Here is a 13,753-nt window from a genome sequence, read left to right as displayed (position 1 = left end):
CAGGGAGGCATTGACCAAGGACACTTGTCTTATTGTTTTTTGACTGAAACCATACCTAGCGATTGGTGTGTGGGACACTTACCTCATCCTCAGGAAGAGGGGAAAATATTAATTACGGGAACTTATCTTATTATTTTTGACCAAAACTGCAAGCAGCGTTACCCGGACAAAATTGGAAAATTTAGATCTCATTTCCTAAGGGGAGGGCTGAGCCTGGCCAACTTGTCCCCTGCCCGCACACAGCGCTAAAATTAGTATAAAGGAAGGGGGAGATCCCAGTGCTGACAGCCGTGGGATAGAGCGTGCATCGCCTGGCACTTTCTCGGGACTCACGTGTTGGTCTCCTGCCAGGACTGAAACGGGCTTCCCAGTCTAAGAGTGAAGGTGGGTGATGATAGCATGTAAATAGCTAGTAGCATTATTATTGATTATTACTGAGATTACTTGTCACAGTTTACGATATGCATAATACTTTGTATTCTTTTTAGACTGATGAGATATACATATATTTTATATCACTTTTAATAAATATTTCTGAGTGAACCTAAGCGTGCCTGTTTGTTCCTACGAGAGCCCTATATCCCCCTCACATCATTTTAACAGTTTAATTCCTGCCAAAAACTAAATTTATTAGTACCTAGATAAGTGTATTTCAGCTCCCTATACTGACATTTTTGGAACAATTAAGTACAACCTGTCTTATCTGGAGATCATAATAAAAAAATTGTAAAACAATTCTTAAATTTCATAAACTGGAGTCAGATTTAATTTGTGTTGATATAAAGAGTTACTTGAGGGTTCATGAGAGTTTGACCAACCAGTCTACATGTGTTTGTAGACATATGACGGTGTCCCTCGGGGGGTCCGGTAGGAGGTGCTTTTGGTGAGTGTGGCGCTGGACCCATTAGGTCCCTGTATGACTGAAATGAGACCTTGGTGCACATTGTCAGCAGTAAATCAGCTTGTTCCCAGTGGGTGCTGGACTCCTCCAGAGATGCTCTTTGTCACTGATTCTGTTCATAACTTGTACAGATAGAATTTCTAGGTGCAGCCAAGAGGTGCAGTGCAGGGATACACTCTGAATTTAATGTTTTTATCCCACACTGCAAAGGATCTCCAAACAAAAGATATGTTTCCCCTAAGTGTTTTACCTCACCTATCAAGCAACATTATTGGGAGGAGGGAAGATGAGGGGTTGGGGACACGACCGTGGACAGAAAATTATTAGGGAGTAGGCATGAGCAATACGGCCAAAATGTCATATCATGATACTTTTGGTTGTGATTACTGTCCACAATATAGAGCACATTTTTTTTTTATGTATGTAATAATATTAATTAACTATTTAAAAAAATGAATTAAGTTTGTATTCAAGACCCAGCCACAAAGTTGAGATCCATTAAGACAGATAATAGACAAAATGAAAGAAACAACCCTAAGATGTTACACAAAAAACATCAGTTTTTCACCTATTCACTGTTGGAAAAAAGCATCATAATGTGAAGTAAAAGGATTTTAGATGGTGATATTAAATTACTTATTCAATTAACTGGAAAATTGAAGTAATCATAAGTGTCACGCCCCGCTCCGTCCGCTCCTGATGTGTGCCACACCCACCTCGTTACCTCGTGTTCATCCCTGATTGTGATCACCTGTGTCCTGTTATTTCTGCCTAGTTTCATGTATATTAGTCCACGTCTTCCTTAGTTGGGTGTCCGTCATTGATGTTGTGTTGTTGCGTGCTTAGTGCTCAGATTAAACCCTGTGTTCCTGATCCCTGGCTTCCTGCCTATTTGTCTACGCTCCGGGCGCGTACGCGCCGTAACAGAGTGACCGGACTCGAATGAAAGAACGCTTCTTCGGACCGAGGAGCAACGTCTCGGTCTGCTTCAGGAAGTGCTTTTCTGGCTGAAGCAGCCCGAGGTCCAAGAGGACCCAGTGGCACTGGACTTAGCCATTCGGAGCGGCGACCTCCTGATGGAGATGTCCCCGCCCGAGAACATGCACCTCATGGCGGAGGTGCATGAAAACCTCCGGCTCCTGATACAGCGCGTGACTGACAGGAGGCGGCTGCTGGTCACGCCGCTCGCAGCCGACATGAGGGAGCTGCCGCCCATCCCTACGGAGACAACACAGTCTCCCTCCGCAACCGCGAGCCGGAGGTAAAAGAAAAAGAAGCCGAAAGAGAGACCGGAAGAAACCCCAACAATTCCCCTGGGAGCTGCCTTTCTCTCCCCAGCTTCTTTCCCTGCCAGTCATCGGGGGGAGTCCCTGATCGCCCCGGACATCACCCCCGTCACAAAGTTGCCTTCGCAGGCAGCTTCCCCCTTCAGGGGAACTCGTTTGGCGCTTAAAGAGGCCAGGGCAGTGCTGGACGCTATCCCGCGGGTCCCGCAAGCCCTTAAAGGGACAGCGCACAGCCCGGAAGCACCGATCCTGGAAGCCCTGGCTGAGGTGCTTGACCTCCTGCCTGATGCTACCGCTCTGCCTGCGACCCTCCTGCCTGATGCCGCCGCTCTGCCCGCGGCACCGCCTGCTGCAGCTGCCGCCGCTCTGCCCACGGCACCGCCTGCTGCAGCTGCCGCCGCTCTGCCCACGGCACCGCCTGCTGCAGCTGCCACCGCTCTGCCCGCGGCACCGCCCCCTGCTGGCCGCACGCCCGAGGTACCTGCTGAGGCGCACCCTGATGGCCACGTGTTGGCAGCCTCCACCGGGGCGCCCCCTGCTGGCCGGGAACTGAGGGTGCCCGCTGCAGCTCCGCCCGAGGGCCTGGCTTCGCCTCCGCCTGCTGGCCACATGACTGAGGTGCCTATCGAGGCGCCCCCTACTGGCCGCACGGCCGAGGCGCCCCCTCCTGATCTGCCTGTCTCGCCTGTCCTGCCGGCGCCTGATAAGCCTGGCTCGCCAGTCCTGTCCCCGGCTCCGGCTGCACCGCCTGTGGCCATGCCCCCTGTTTTTCCCAAGTCTCTACCCTCGGGGACCTCCCTCATGACTCCCTCACCCTTACCTCAGCGAGGCCAACACCCCCCTGGACCCTGCCTTTCTGTGTCCCGTAAGGGACGGGGACACAAGCGTCGGGCCCGGGTCCCGCCCGCCCTGCCCCCTGGGTCGCCCGTTCGGCCCCTGGCGGTGGCTCGGTAGCTGCCTGCGGGTCCTGCGGCGCCGGTTCAGCTCTCGCCTCCGGGTCCCCCTCCGGTGCCTCGTCGCCCACCTGCGGTCCCTCCGTCGGTGCCTCGTCGGCCGCCTCCGGGCCCCCCTGCTCCGGCTGGGTGTCGGACAGCGCCTTCCCTGGCTCCGGCTGCGCCTTCTCCTGCCGTGGCTTTCCCTCCTCGTTTCCTTTGTCGGTCCCTCCGTCTGTCTCCTTGCCCCCTGTGTGGTCCCCTCCGGCTCTGGCCTCCCGTCCGCCTGTGGCCCCTGCGGCTGCCTTCCCTCGCCCGCCTGGGTTCCCCCGGGCTCCCTTTTGTCCTCCGTCCGTTCCTGTCTGGTCTCCCATCTCTGCTCCTCCACCCTCTGTGTCTCCTCTGTTCCCTCCTCGTCCCTCTGTTCCTCCTCTGTTCACTCCTGGCCCCTTCGTGTCGCCTGTGGGTGTTCCCTCTGTGTCTCCCTTCTCTGTCTGCCTGTCTGCGTTTCCTGTTCTTTGTCAGGTCCTGTCTTTCTGTTGGTCCTTGTTCCTGTTCTGTGTCTCGGTCCTGTTTCCGGTGTCTCGTTAATGTTTTTGCTCTTGCTTTCCAGGTCCTGTTCCCCGGTCTTGTCTCGTCCGTCGCCTCCTCTCGGGCGCGCCCGGTGTGCGCGCCTTTGGGGGGGGGTTCTGTCACGCCTCGCTCCGTCCGCTCCTGATGTGTGCCACACCCACCTCGTTACCTCGTGTTCATCCCTGATTGTGATCACCTGTGTCCTGTTATTTCTGCCTAGTTTTATGTATATTAGTCCACGTCTTCCTTAGTTGGGTGTCCGTCATTGATGTTGTGTTGTTGCTTAGTGCTCAGATTAAACCCTGTGTTCCTGATCCCTGGCTTCCTGCCTATTTGTCTACGCTCCGGGCGCGTACGCGCCGTAACAATAAGTTTGCTGTTCATTTCAATATATAACTTTTTAGCCGAGCCAGATAACATTTCAATGCTGGGGCAAATTTTGAATAAAATGGCAAACACAGCCAGCTTAACAGGTATAGCATGAAATTTGAAATAAAAATATTGATCTGATATTGTTCCTGTACTGTAATGTGCACAGCATTTACAAAATTTGGTGCATTTTGGGAGGATTTTCTGTAACAGAAAATGAAAAGTAGCACTTACACCAAGCACAAAAGCAAAAGGCATTAAACATATTATCAAAACAATGATGTGATGTGCACATACCTTGAACCAATTCCAGAACAGGCAGAACTTTCCCTACAAGGAGAATAAAATGAAATTAAAAATATACTAAACTCAAAAGAATTAGGTCATACATATCATTGCTGTATCAATATAGTCAAAGGAGACTTTATACTGTAGGTTAGTCAGTTTTGCCTGTGTCATCTTATCTCATCATTTCATGTCTTGTCTTATCTTATCTTATATTGTCTGTATTGTGATGGGCACATACCTTGAACCAATTCCAGAACAGGCAGAACTTTCCCTACAAGGAGAATAAAATGAAATTAAAAATATACTAAACTCAAAAGAATTAGGTCATACATATCATTGCTGTATCAATATAGTCAAAGGAGACTTTATAGGTTAGTCAGTTTTGCCTGTGTCATCTTATCTCATCATTTCATGTCTTGTCTTATCTTATCTTATATTGTCTGTATTGTGATGGGCACATACCTTGAACCAATTCCAGAATCTGTAGATGTTACACTACAAGGAACAGAAGACACAATTGAAAATAACATATCTTGCCAATCATATCTTGTCTGGAGATCATAATCGATACATTGTAAAGCAATTCCTAAACTATAAAAATTGGAGTTAGATTTAATTTGTGTTGATATCAAGTCAAGTGGTCAAGTAGGTTTATTTGTCATTTCAGCCATACATACAGTATACTGTGAAATGAAACATTATTCCAACAGGGCCAAGGTGCACAAAAAAGGACAGAGACAACACAGGACTACACAAGTGCAATTTACAGGACAAGACCATATTCAGTGCTGTCCACCGTAGTAACCGAGCCAGTCTGAATGGATATTTGAATAAGTAGTATTATTGCAGATGCAGTATTATGGCATAAACTGTATTTTTTAGCAAGCCAGCAATAAATGGTAAATAAAAGTGCAAACAATAGTAGCAACACAGAGTTTGCAGTATATAATAAATGAAATTGTATATGAAATAGTTAGTAATTTAGTTTTGAATCAAGTGAGTTGAGCTGTTCATTGCTGCACGGTCATGAGTCATCGGCATCGGCCCCTGTGCTCAGCCTGGTGGTACTGGAGATGTTTCTGATGATCCTGACTGACTGAGGTCTCCCAGTCAGGAAGTTCAGTATCCAGTTGCAGAGGAAGGTGTTCAGGCCCAGTTGTGTTGAGTTGAATGCTTAATTGAAATCTACAGTATAAACAGCATTCTCACATAAGGGTCCTTTTTGTCCAGGTGGGTGAGGGCCAGGTGAAGGGTGGTGGTAATGGCATCATCTGTTGAGCGGTTGGGACGATACACAAACTGCAAGGGGTCTAGTGAAGGGGCCAGCTGTGATTTTATGTACCTCATGACGAGCATATCAAAGGACTTCATGATGAGTGTGACGGGATGGTAATCATTGAGGTAGGACACTGGAGACTAATTTGGCACAGGGATGTTGACCTAGTACTGTGCGGTATAGATGGTATAAGAACATAAGAACATAAGAACATGTTAGGATTAATTAATTAATGCTAGGATTGGTATGTGGGAGCTTATCTCGCCTTCACCCATAATATTTTGAGGTTTTCTGTCCCACTTGGCTTCTGATGAGCCACACCTGTTCCTGGTATTTACCTGAGAACAGGTGTGGCTCATCAGAAGCCGGGTAGGATAGAAAACCTACTGGATGGTAGCTCTCCAGGACCGGAGTTGGAGACCCCTGGTATAAACGGTATACGATATAAATTTGGCCAACGGGAGAGTTTTGATTATACCACCCTACCGCAGAAATTTCCGCTCCTTGCCCGCAAAAATTACGTAATGAAGTCGCGTCAAATAATAAATAATTTATTATTTATATGATCTATATGAAAATTTTTTATATGATTATTGCTGCACCCAGCAGCAGAGTCCTGCACGGGTCTGATTTTGACAAACCGTACCCGCCCGTACCCGTCATACTTAAAACCGTATCCGAACCGTTATCTAATAAAATAATATTTTTATTACAAAGCAATAATTTTAATATTAGCATTTTCAGGTAATCCTATGGAAAAATATCAACTATTTGTCTAAACAGTTTTTTGCATTACAGAGCTAATCTGACACCATTCTAGTTGAATTAAACAAATGCACAAATACAGTACAAAAAACTTCGGAATAACCACTCTACTCTGTGCTCTCGTTTCAACAAAACAGAAAAAAATACAGTGACAGATTGCACTAAACTGGCTATGAAGAAAAGTTAGCTAAACTTGAGGAGCAGAGAGCAGAGATAACATCCAAATTCACAAAATACCTAAAACTGTGGAAACATCCAACGCTCTTACTTACTGTTGGAGTCAGAACTCCGCCGGGTCCGTTGATGAGAAGAGATTCACTGCACAGTCGAGGAGTGGTTGCAAGTCACCAGTTTATTCTCTGACAGATTGCGCAATCTGGGAGCAAACCTCCGACATACATTCAGCATGTACAAGAAGATGCTCGAACTCTAGGGGTCGGCTCTAGGTCTTTATAGGCCTTTTGGGGTGTGGCCCCCCTCGTCTGTACTTTTCCATCTACGTGACTACATCATACTTTAGCTTTTGCTCTAGTTAGTATGTGTGCATGTTCCCAAACAAGGGTAAAAAATGAGTGTCAGCAATATGATGGGTTCCTGTTCTCTGAGTGTCTAGAACAGGGTCATCTTGACCCGTTCCCTTGCTGTAAGTTCCTGCTTTTTCCCATTTACGGGTAAGATCACCTCATCCTAGTCTCAGTTCCCTTGTCTATTTTCTTCATTGGGTTAAAGGCCATACAGTCATAAACTTATTAGTTGTATTTCTTAAATAATTAACCCTTCAATTCCCCCTTTTGATCTCCGCTAGGAGATCACCCTGATTTTAAGTAGTATATGTGATCCTGTTGATTAAGATTATAGGCAGCATGTGATTATGGGCAGTAATAAGGAAATCAACCTGATTATAAGCAATAATATTATGAAAGTTTTGCTTCGAACAAGTACTGGTGGGTGGAGGAGTGCAGATCCACAGCGCAGCACAAAGGCTGATGATGGTTCAACACAGCACTCAGGCATTTGGCCTCTTCTGTCAACTGGTTCACCTCCCGTCCCAGTACAGCATTTTCCCTTTCCAACTTCTCGCTTTCCAGGCGCAGGGTGTCGGCCTTCTGGGTCTGCCGCATCCTGCTCTTTTGTGCTGCTACCCGGTTCTGCTCCCTCCTCATGACCTTCTTCACATCATCCATGTGGTCCTGACGATCTGCGACGGATGATGTGTTGATTTCTTCAATCAGTCAGGGGTAGACTGCCCTGCTGATCTGCTCAGGTCAAGGGATTATTCTGCCCTTCTGTTGAGACCTGAGTGGTGTCTGGTTCAACCGAACTGACGCTCTGTGTGTCTTCTCCGAGGTCCCTCTGTATCTCTGCGGTGGTCCTGCCTGGCTCCTCTGCAGCTGCACACTGGCTCCAATGGAACCACGTGCCCCCTTTGTCTTGTAGACGAACTGCGTGTGACGTCCTTTCGGTAACTCGGAAGGGGCCGGTCCACCGGGGCTCTGACCACTTCCGTTTGATGACTTTCAGGAGGACCCACTCTGCCGTGTGTGGATCGGATGGCTGATTCCCAGATCTCGTCTCCTGGATCTGTTTGGAGAAATCTGCAACGAGAACTTGCAAACCATCATAATACGACCTCGGATTTCGCTCCCCCTTTTTGTCGGGGGTCCAGGATAACCCTCTCTGGGGTCCTGGAAACTGCCTGCCTGTCTGGAGCTCAAAGGGAGTGAACCCAGTCCCCCTATTTATAGAACACCGTACTGACATCAGTGCCAGCGGTAAAGCATCAACCCAATTCATTTTAGTCTGTGCACAGATTTTTTCCAATTTTTTATTGTTTGGTTCATTCGCTCCACCTTTCCCTGGGACTGCGGATGATAGACAGTCCCGAACGCATGTCTTAACCCCAACGCTTTTTCCACTTTCTGGAGGTCTTCGTTCTTAAAATGAGTCCCATTATCGGACCGGATCCTATTGGGAAACCCGTGTCTCGGTATGTACTGATTGATTAGAAACTTTATTACAGACGCGCCATCCTCCTTTTTTTTTTTTTTTTTTTTTTTTTGTGGGCCATGTTTCTGGCCACCCCGAAAATGCATCCACACACATCAACACATATCTGAACCCCTCCACTGGAATAAGCATGTCTGTATAATCTATGATGATTTCCTCCCTTGACCTTGTACATGTTGGGAACTGTCCTTTTTCCGGCTTGACTGTGGGTCGCGAGTTATGAACGGTACAGGTCGCACAATCTCGAACGTGTCCCTGCACCATGTCTTTCATAAACGGATGCCACCACACAGTCAAGTTTTCTAACATCTGTTTCACCCCTGCATGTCCAACCCCGTGAGCCTCTGCTAGAACTGCCTGGCGAATACCGGGAGGTAGGGCTGGTTTCCCTTCCTTATTCTGCCACAGGCCCCCCTCCTTGCATCCCCCTTTTCTCATCCACATAGTTTTCTCCTCTGGAGAGGCTTTGTCCTGTTCTTGCTGGACCTTTTCCAGGGTTAGCCTATCACTCAGCCTAAGTTCCTCTTCCACCGTGACCATCTGTTTGGTCACATGGTATCCTGCTGCTCTTTTTGCTTCTTCGTCTGCTACCTGATTTCCCTTTGCTACCACGGTTCCTGACCCTTCGGGGCCCCTGCATTTTACTACGGCCACTTTTTTGGGGAGCATTAGGGCTTCTGCCAGCTGTTTCATCTCTGCTTCATGCTTTATTGGCTTGTTTCCCGCAGTCAAAAATCCTGCTCTGAGCCATTGGCTGAGTTCCACATGCACTGCGCCTACAACGTAGGCTGAATCTGAATATATGGTGACTTCTTTTCCTTCCGCTAGTTTTAGCGCTTCAATTACCGCTATCACTTCGGCCCTTTGAGCCGACTGGGCTCCTTCCAGCTTTTCTGCAATCAAGGTCACATAGTCCTGTTCTTGTCTAGCAACTACTGCGTATCCTGCCTGCAAACCTCCTGTGTCTGTCCTGAAACAACAACCATCTGTGAACCAATCCTCTGTTCCCTCTATTTTTTCGGCTTCTAGATCCATTCTAACCTTCTCCTCTTTCTGAACTCTGGACTCACACATATGTGGTTCTCCCATGCTCATCCGATCGGCCATGTTAATCCCTTCGTGGGAAAAATTCTAATTGGGTGCCCCTAGTATTTTGCAAAGTCTCTGCTGCCTAAGCGACGTCATGGTAAAGGTGTGTGAGTTTACATAGGCCACCACGCTGTGTGAGGTCAGGAGATGCAACACGTGTCCCATCACTATGTGTGCTGTTTTCTGGATGACTTTTGCCACTCCCGCTGCATGTCTTGTGCATGCGGGATGTCTTTTTTCTGTACTATCCAATTTTACACTTGCGTACATCAGCACTCTCCTTTCTCCCCCTTTTTTCTGAAACAGGATGGCGTTAACAACGTCACCTGCTTCAGAAACATCCAAGTGGAACGGGAGAGAGTAATCTGGGAGGGCTAGGTCTGCGGCCTGGGCTAGTTTCTGCTTTAAGATGTTGAAAGCCTCCTCCGAGGCCTGATCCCAATTGAGGGATGCACTGAGGTTACGTAGGCCGTGCTCCCGGACCAAAGCCCTCAGGGGCTGTGTGAGCCCCGTGTAATCTGGAATGTACGTGCGACTGTAGCCTGTGAGACCTAAAAAGGACAACATGTCTTTTACCGTAGTGGGTTTTGGATGATGCAGGATAGCTGAACGATGAGCCGGGGAGAGACCTGTCCCTGCGCTGGACAACACGCGACCTAAAAAGGACACAACTGTCCGCGCAATCTGCAATTTATCTTTACTGACCTTAAACCCTTTCTCCGACAGTCTGAGCAGCACGGACTGGGTGGCTTCTAGGGCCGCCTCCGATGTTGGGGCAGCAATCAGAAGATCGTCAACGTATTGGATGAGGGTGACACCATCTGGGAGAGAACATCCCTGCAAAGCCTGCTTTAAGGCCTGATTAAAGATACCTGGAGAAAGGGCGAACCCTTGAGGCAGGCGAGTGTACCTTAGCTGACAACCCTTGTACGTGAAAGAGAATATGTCTCTGCACTCCTCTGCTAGAGGCAGACAGAAAAAAGCATTTGCCAAGTCAATACAAGTGAACCACTTCTGTTGTGGGGTCAAATTAGTCAGGGCAACATATGGGTTTGGAACTGGTCACGCCCATGATCCCTAGCTATCTGCTCATGTTGCAAGAGGGCTGTGTCCTGTGCTGCGACCTGTATGCCATAAGTACTGCAGGAGGGTGAAAAGGAGATCTGTGGGATCTGGGTCTGCACCCAGTCCTTTGATTCTTTGGCCCGTTTAACCATCGGGCCCAAATCTTTGGCCTGATGTTTAGGATTGAGGGCCAGAGAGACATGTGGGACAGCTTCCTGTCCCATCATGTACCAGGTCACTTGTTCTGGGGTTAGCATGGTGGCTGAGGCTACTCCTTCGGGACCCACGTATATATTCCTAGAGGCAACTTGCCATTGGCGGCCTTCCAGGCCCTCAGTAAACAGTTCCTCATACCATTCAGTATTTTCCCTATCATAGAAAAGGGTCATATGAGGCGGGTCAGGGGGGCACATAGGGCTCTAGGAGCGAGATCCAGGGCCGCCACGCTGAGTAGGCCGCCAGGATGCCAGCCAGGCCGGGCTCCAGTAGGCCCCAATAGATGTCTGCCAGGGCCTGGTTCTGGATGGGCTGGACCAACCACTGTCTCGCCCCCGTGTTCCACGCGTCACAACGCAGGCGAGTGCCTTCCGGCAGGGTAACCACCAGTCCATCCGCACTGCACAAAATTGAGGCGCCCAACTTCACCAGCATGTCCCTGCCCAGGAGATTCACTGGAACTGAAGAAGACACAACAAAAGGGTGGAGGAAGGTCTGTTTCCCCACCGCAACTTTCACAGGCTTCGTTATTGGCAGTCTCTGTTCTTCTCCCGAGAAGCCCACCACGGTCACTGTTGAGGCAGACAAATGATGTTTCTCTGGGACCACGTTAAGAGTGGAATACGTGGCTCCCGTGTCCACCAAGAACGGCAGTACCTTATCCATGACCAGGAGGGAGAGCATAGGGTCTGCCTCCCCTGCCTCCCGGGCCGCTCGTGAGCACCGTCACTGGGGAGGGGGAAACCAGTCCCACTCCCCCCCCTCCATCACCGGGTAGAGTCCTGCTTGGGGAACTGCCTGTGGGTGCGGTGCCGTCACCTGTGGGTTGGGTGCCTGCACCTGGCCTGTAGGAGGTCCTCCCCTGCCGCGTGCACTGCTAGGAGCGGGTGCTGGACAATCCCTTGCCCAGTGGTCTTCTGCCCCACACCTGAAACAGACACCTGACGGCGGTCCCCTTTGTGGGCTGCCCCTTCTCCAGCCCCGACCCCCGTATCCCCGACCCCAACCGCCTCGGGCCCTTCCCCCACTGTTGGCCCCACCCTCCCTGTTGGTGGGTGGGTGTCCCATTCCAGGGACCCGGTGGTTGAGACGGTGGTCCCTCTGGGGAAACCCCCGCCACCATCTGCTTCCCCTGCCCTGCCTTTTTGTCTTGGATCGCCTTTTTTCTGGCTTCACCCACCTGCAGCTTCAGCAGCTGCGACTGCAGTTCCTTAAGGTCGCCTTCCTCTTTCTGTGTTTCCTCTTTTGCCCTCTGCAAATGATGGACGACATGCCTGTCCCACATCTGAGATTCTGCTTCTTGGAGATCTGGGTTGTTTAATATAGCCCCCTTTACTCCCGCTGGGACTCCCTCCATTACTGCCCGCCTGAACCATTCCTGCTGCGCCCCATCCTACCCTGGATGGCAGCCAGTGCAACGGGTCCTATCCTCTTTACTTATTTTATTTATCTACTTCAAAGGTTGTGGGTTTGAGTCCCACCGGAGTCGCCAATATTCTCTGGGGTGGAGCTTAGGATCCCATGTAAACTTTGGGATCACTGCTCCGCTTGGGGCGGGGAATATCTCTCGCATGGCGTCACCCAGGTCCACTATCACCGCTGTCAGAATCACACTATTTGCAACTGTCGTAACCCCTGCTCTGGCCTCTAATTCCTGTAAAGCGTGCTTAGTCATACATCGGGCTGCCACTGCCCGGAAATCCCCCAGGGCCAACGTCAGACCCTGAGTGAGTTGATCCAACTTATCCAGCCACTGTCCTCCCCCCTCTGCCGGGGGAGGCAGCTTGTCTGCCAAAGCCTGCACATCCCCTATTGAGAAAGGTTTATATCTTTCTCTTCCGCCTGTTCCTCGCAATAAAGGTGCGACTAGCTTTGTCCCTGTGGAGCGCAAGCCGTATCCATTTCCGGACGACCCTTGCGCTCCCCCTATGTATTGTGCACCAAGTGCGTCTGTCTGATTTTCCCCTAAAGGCTCTTCCTCACAGTCCTCAAACCATGCTTCCTCCTCAGTCTCCTCACACGTCCCCACTAACTGTCCCACCACCTCTACTTGCTTTTGCTTCCTGCCACTTAACTCTAGCCCTCTTCCTGGGGTGGCGGGTTGAAATATGCCATTCTCCCCGAACTCCTCTACTTGCTCCCGCGCTATTCTGTTACGGAACGCTGGCTGGTCTGGTGCCCGTGCACAGTGCTGTAAATCTAACCTGTCTTCTGTCCCATGAGATGAGGACTCAGCCTCGACGTCTGAGCCCCAGTCTGATTCCTCCTCCACTTCCTCAGACTGCGCACCGACTGAGACTTCCCGAGTCCCCTGTGTGCGAATATGGAGGGTTCCCCCTGTAACATTAATCATTGGGCACATGTGGGCTGGGGGCGCTGTTGGAAACATTCTCTGGCCTGTATATGCCGGAGGAGGATCCTCACTGCCTGTCTGTGTGCCTTCTACAGGAGAGGGTGACTTACACTCCTCTGTTTCCTCCCTATGGAGGTGATCTGTCCCCTGCCATAATAGCGCCAACCTCGACCACTCTCTCCTTTCGCTCTCATACTTTTCTATCTCCTTCTTCAGCTTTCCCTTTTTGATCCGATTAACGCTCACTCTCTTCTGAGCTGCCTCGTCCCTGAGACTAGCCTGCTCTCTCTCTTCTTCCCACAATATTTCTCCCAATGAGCGCTTGTCCTCCGCTTGGCATCCAGCGCTCCGAATCGCCTCACACATACGCTGCGCTGCATCTGTTACCTCTTTCTCCTTATTATTCTCCCTGCTTGCCCCTGCCACTGCTTCCTTCACCACCTGAATCTGCCTTAACAGGGGCTTCCACACTGTATTTTTAGGAGGTGCCCATCCTCCATCATCTGGCTCTCTATCAAACTTGCGATCCATTGTAATTGGGCCAGCTATGTTAGCTTTATTTTATTCCTATTATTTAGTATTAATTTTTATTATTATATATTACTTCTCTATTCTGCTTTAATCCCTTTTTTT

General features: G+C 49.7%; 1 protein-coding gene across 12 annotated transcripts in view; it reads right to left on the bottom strand.

The window, feature by feature from the left end:
• LOC111854118 (uncharacterized) overlaps positions 1-13,753 on the bottom strand; it is a 153,177-nt gene that overhangs the window by 79,876 nt on the left and 59,548 nt on the right. For 9 of the 12 annotated variants that reach the window (XM_072700640.1, XM_072700642.1, XM_072700641.1 and 6 more), the window contains 3 exons: positions 4,812-4,844; positions 4,588-4,620; positions 4,359-4,391 (listed from right to left, as the gene is read on the bottom strand). The exons of 1 other annotated variant lie outside the window; for it this stretch is intronic. In XM_072700640.1, the coding sequence (XP_072556741.1) occupies positions 4,359-4,391; positions 4,588-4,620; positions 4,812-4,844 (99 nt within the window). Of the gene's footprint in view, positions 1-1,617; positions 2,482-4,358; positions 4,392-4,587; positions 4,621-4,811; positions 4,845-13,753 lie in introns of those variants that run through there. 2 more of the 12 variants (XM_072700645.1, XM_072700650.1) reach the window with 2 other exon arrangements.

The sequence above is a fragment of the Paramormyrops kingsleyae genome, chromosome 16 (genome assembly GCF_048594095.1).
Source record: "Paramormyrops kingsleyae isolate MSU_618 chromosome 16, PKINGS_0.4, whole genome shotgun sequence".
Taxonomy (NCBI): domain Eukaryota; kingdom Metazoa; phylum Chordata; class Actinopteri; order Osteoglossiformes; family Mormyridae; genus Paramormyrops; species Paramormyrops kingsleyae.
Note: the sequence above shows the minus strand (reverse complement) of the source record. Positions and strands in the feature narration are given on the sequence as shown.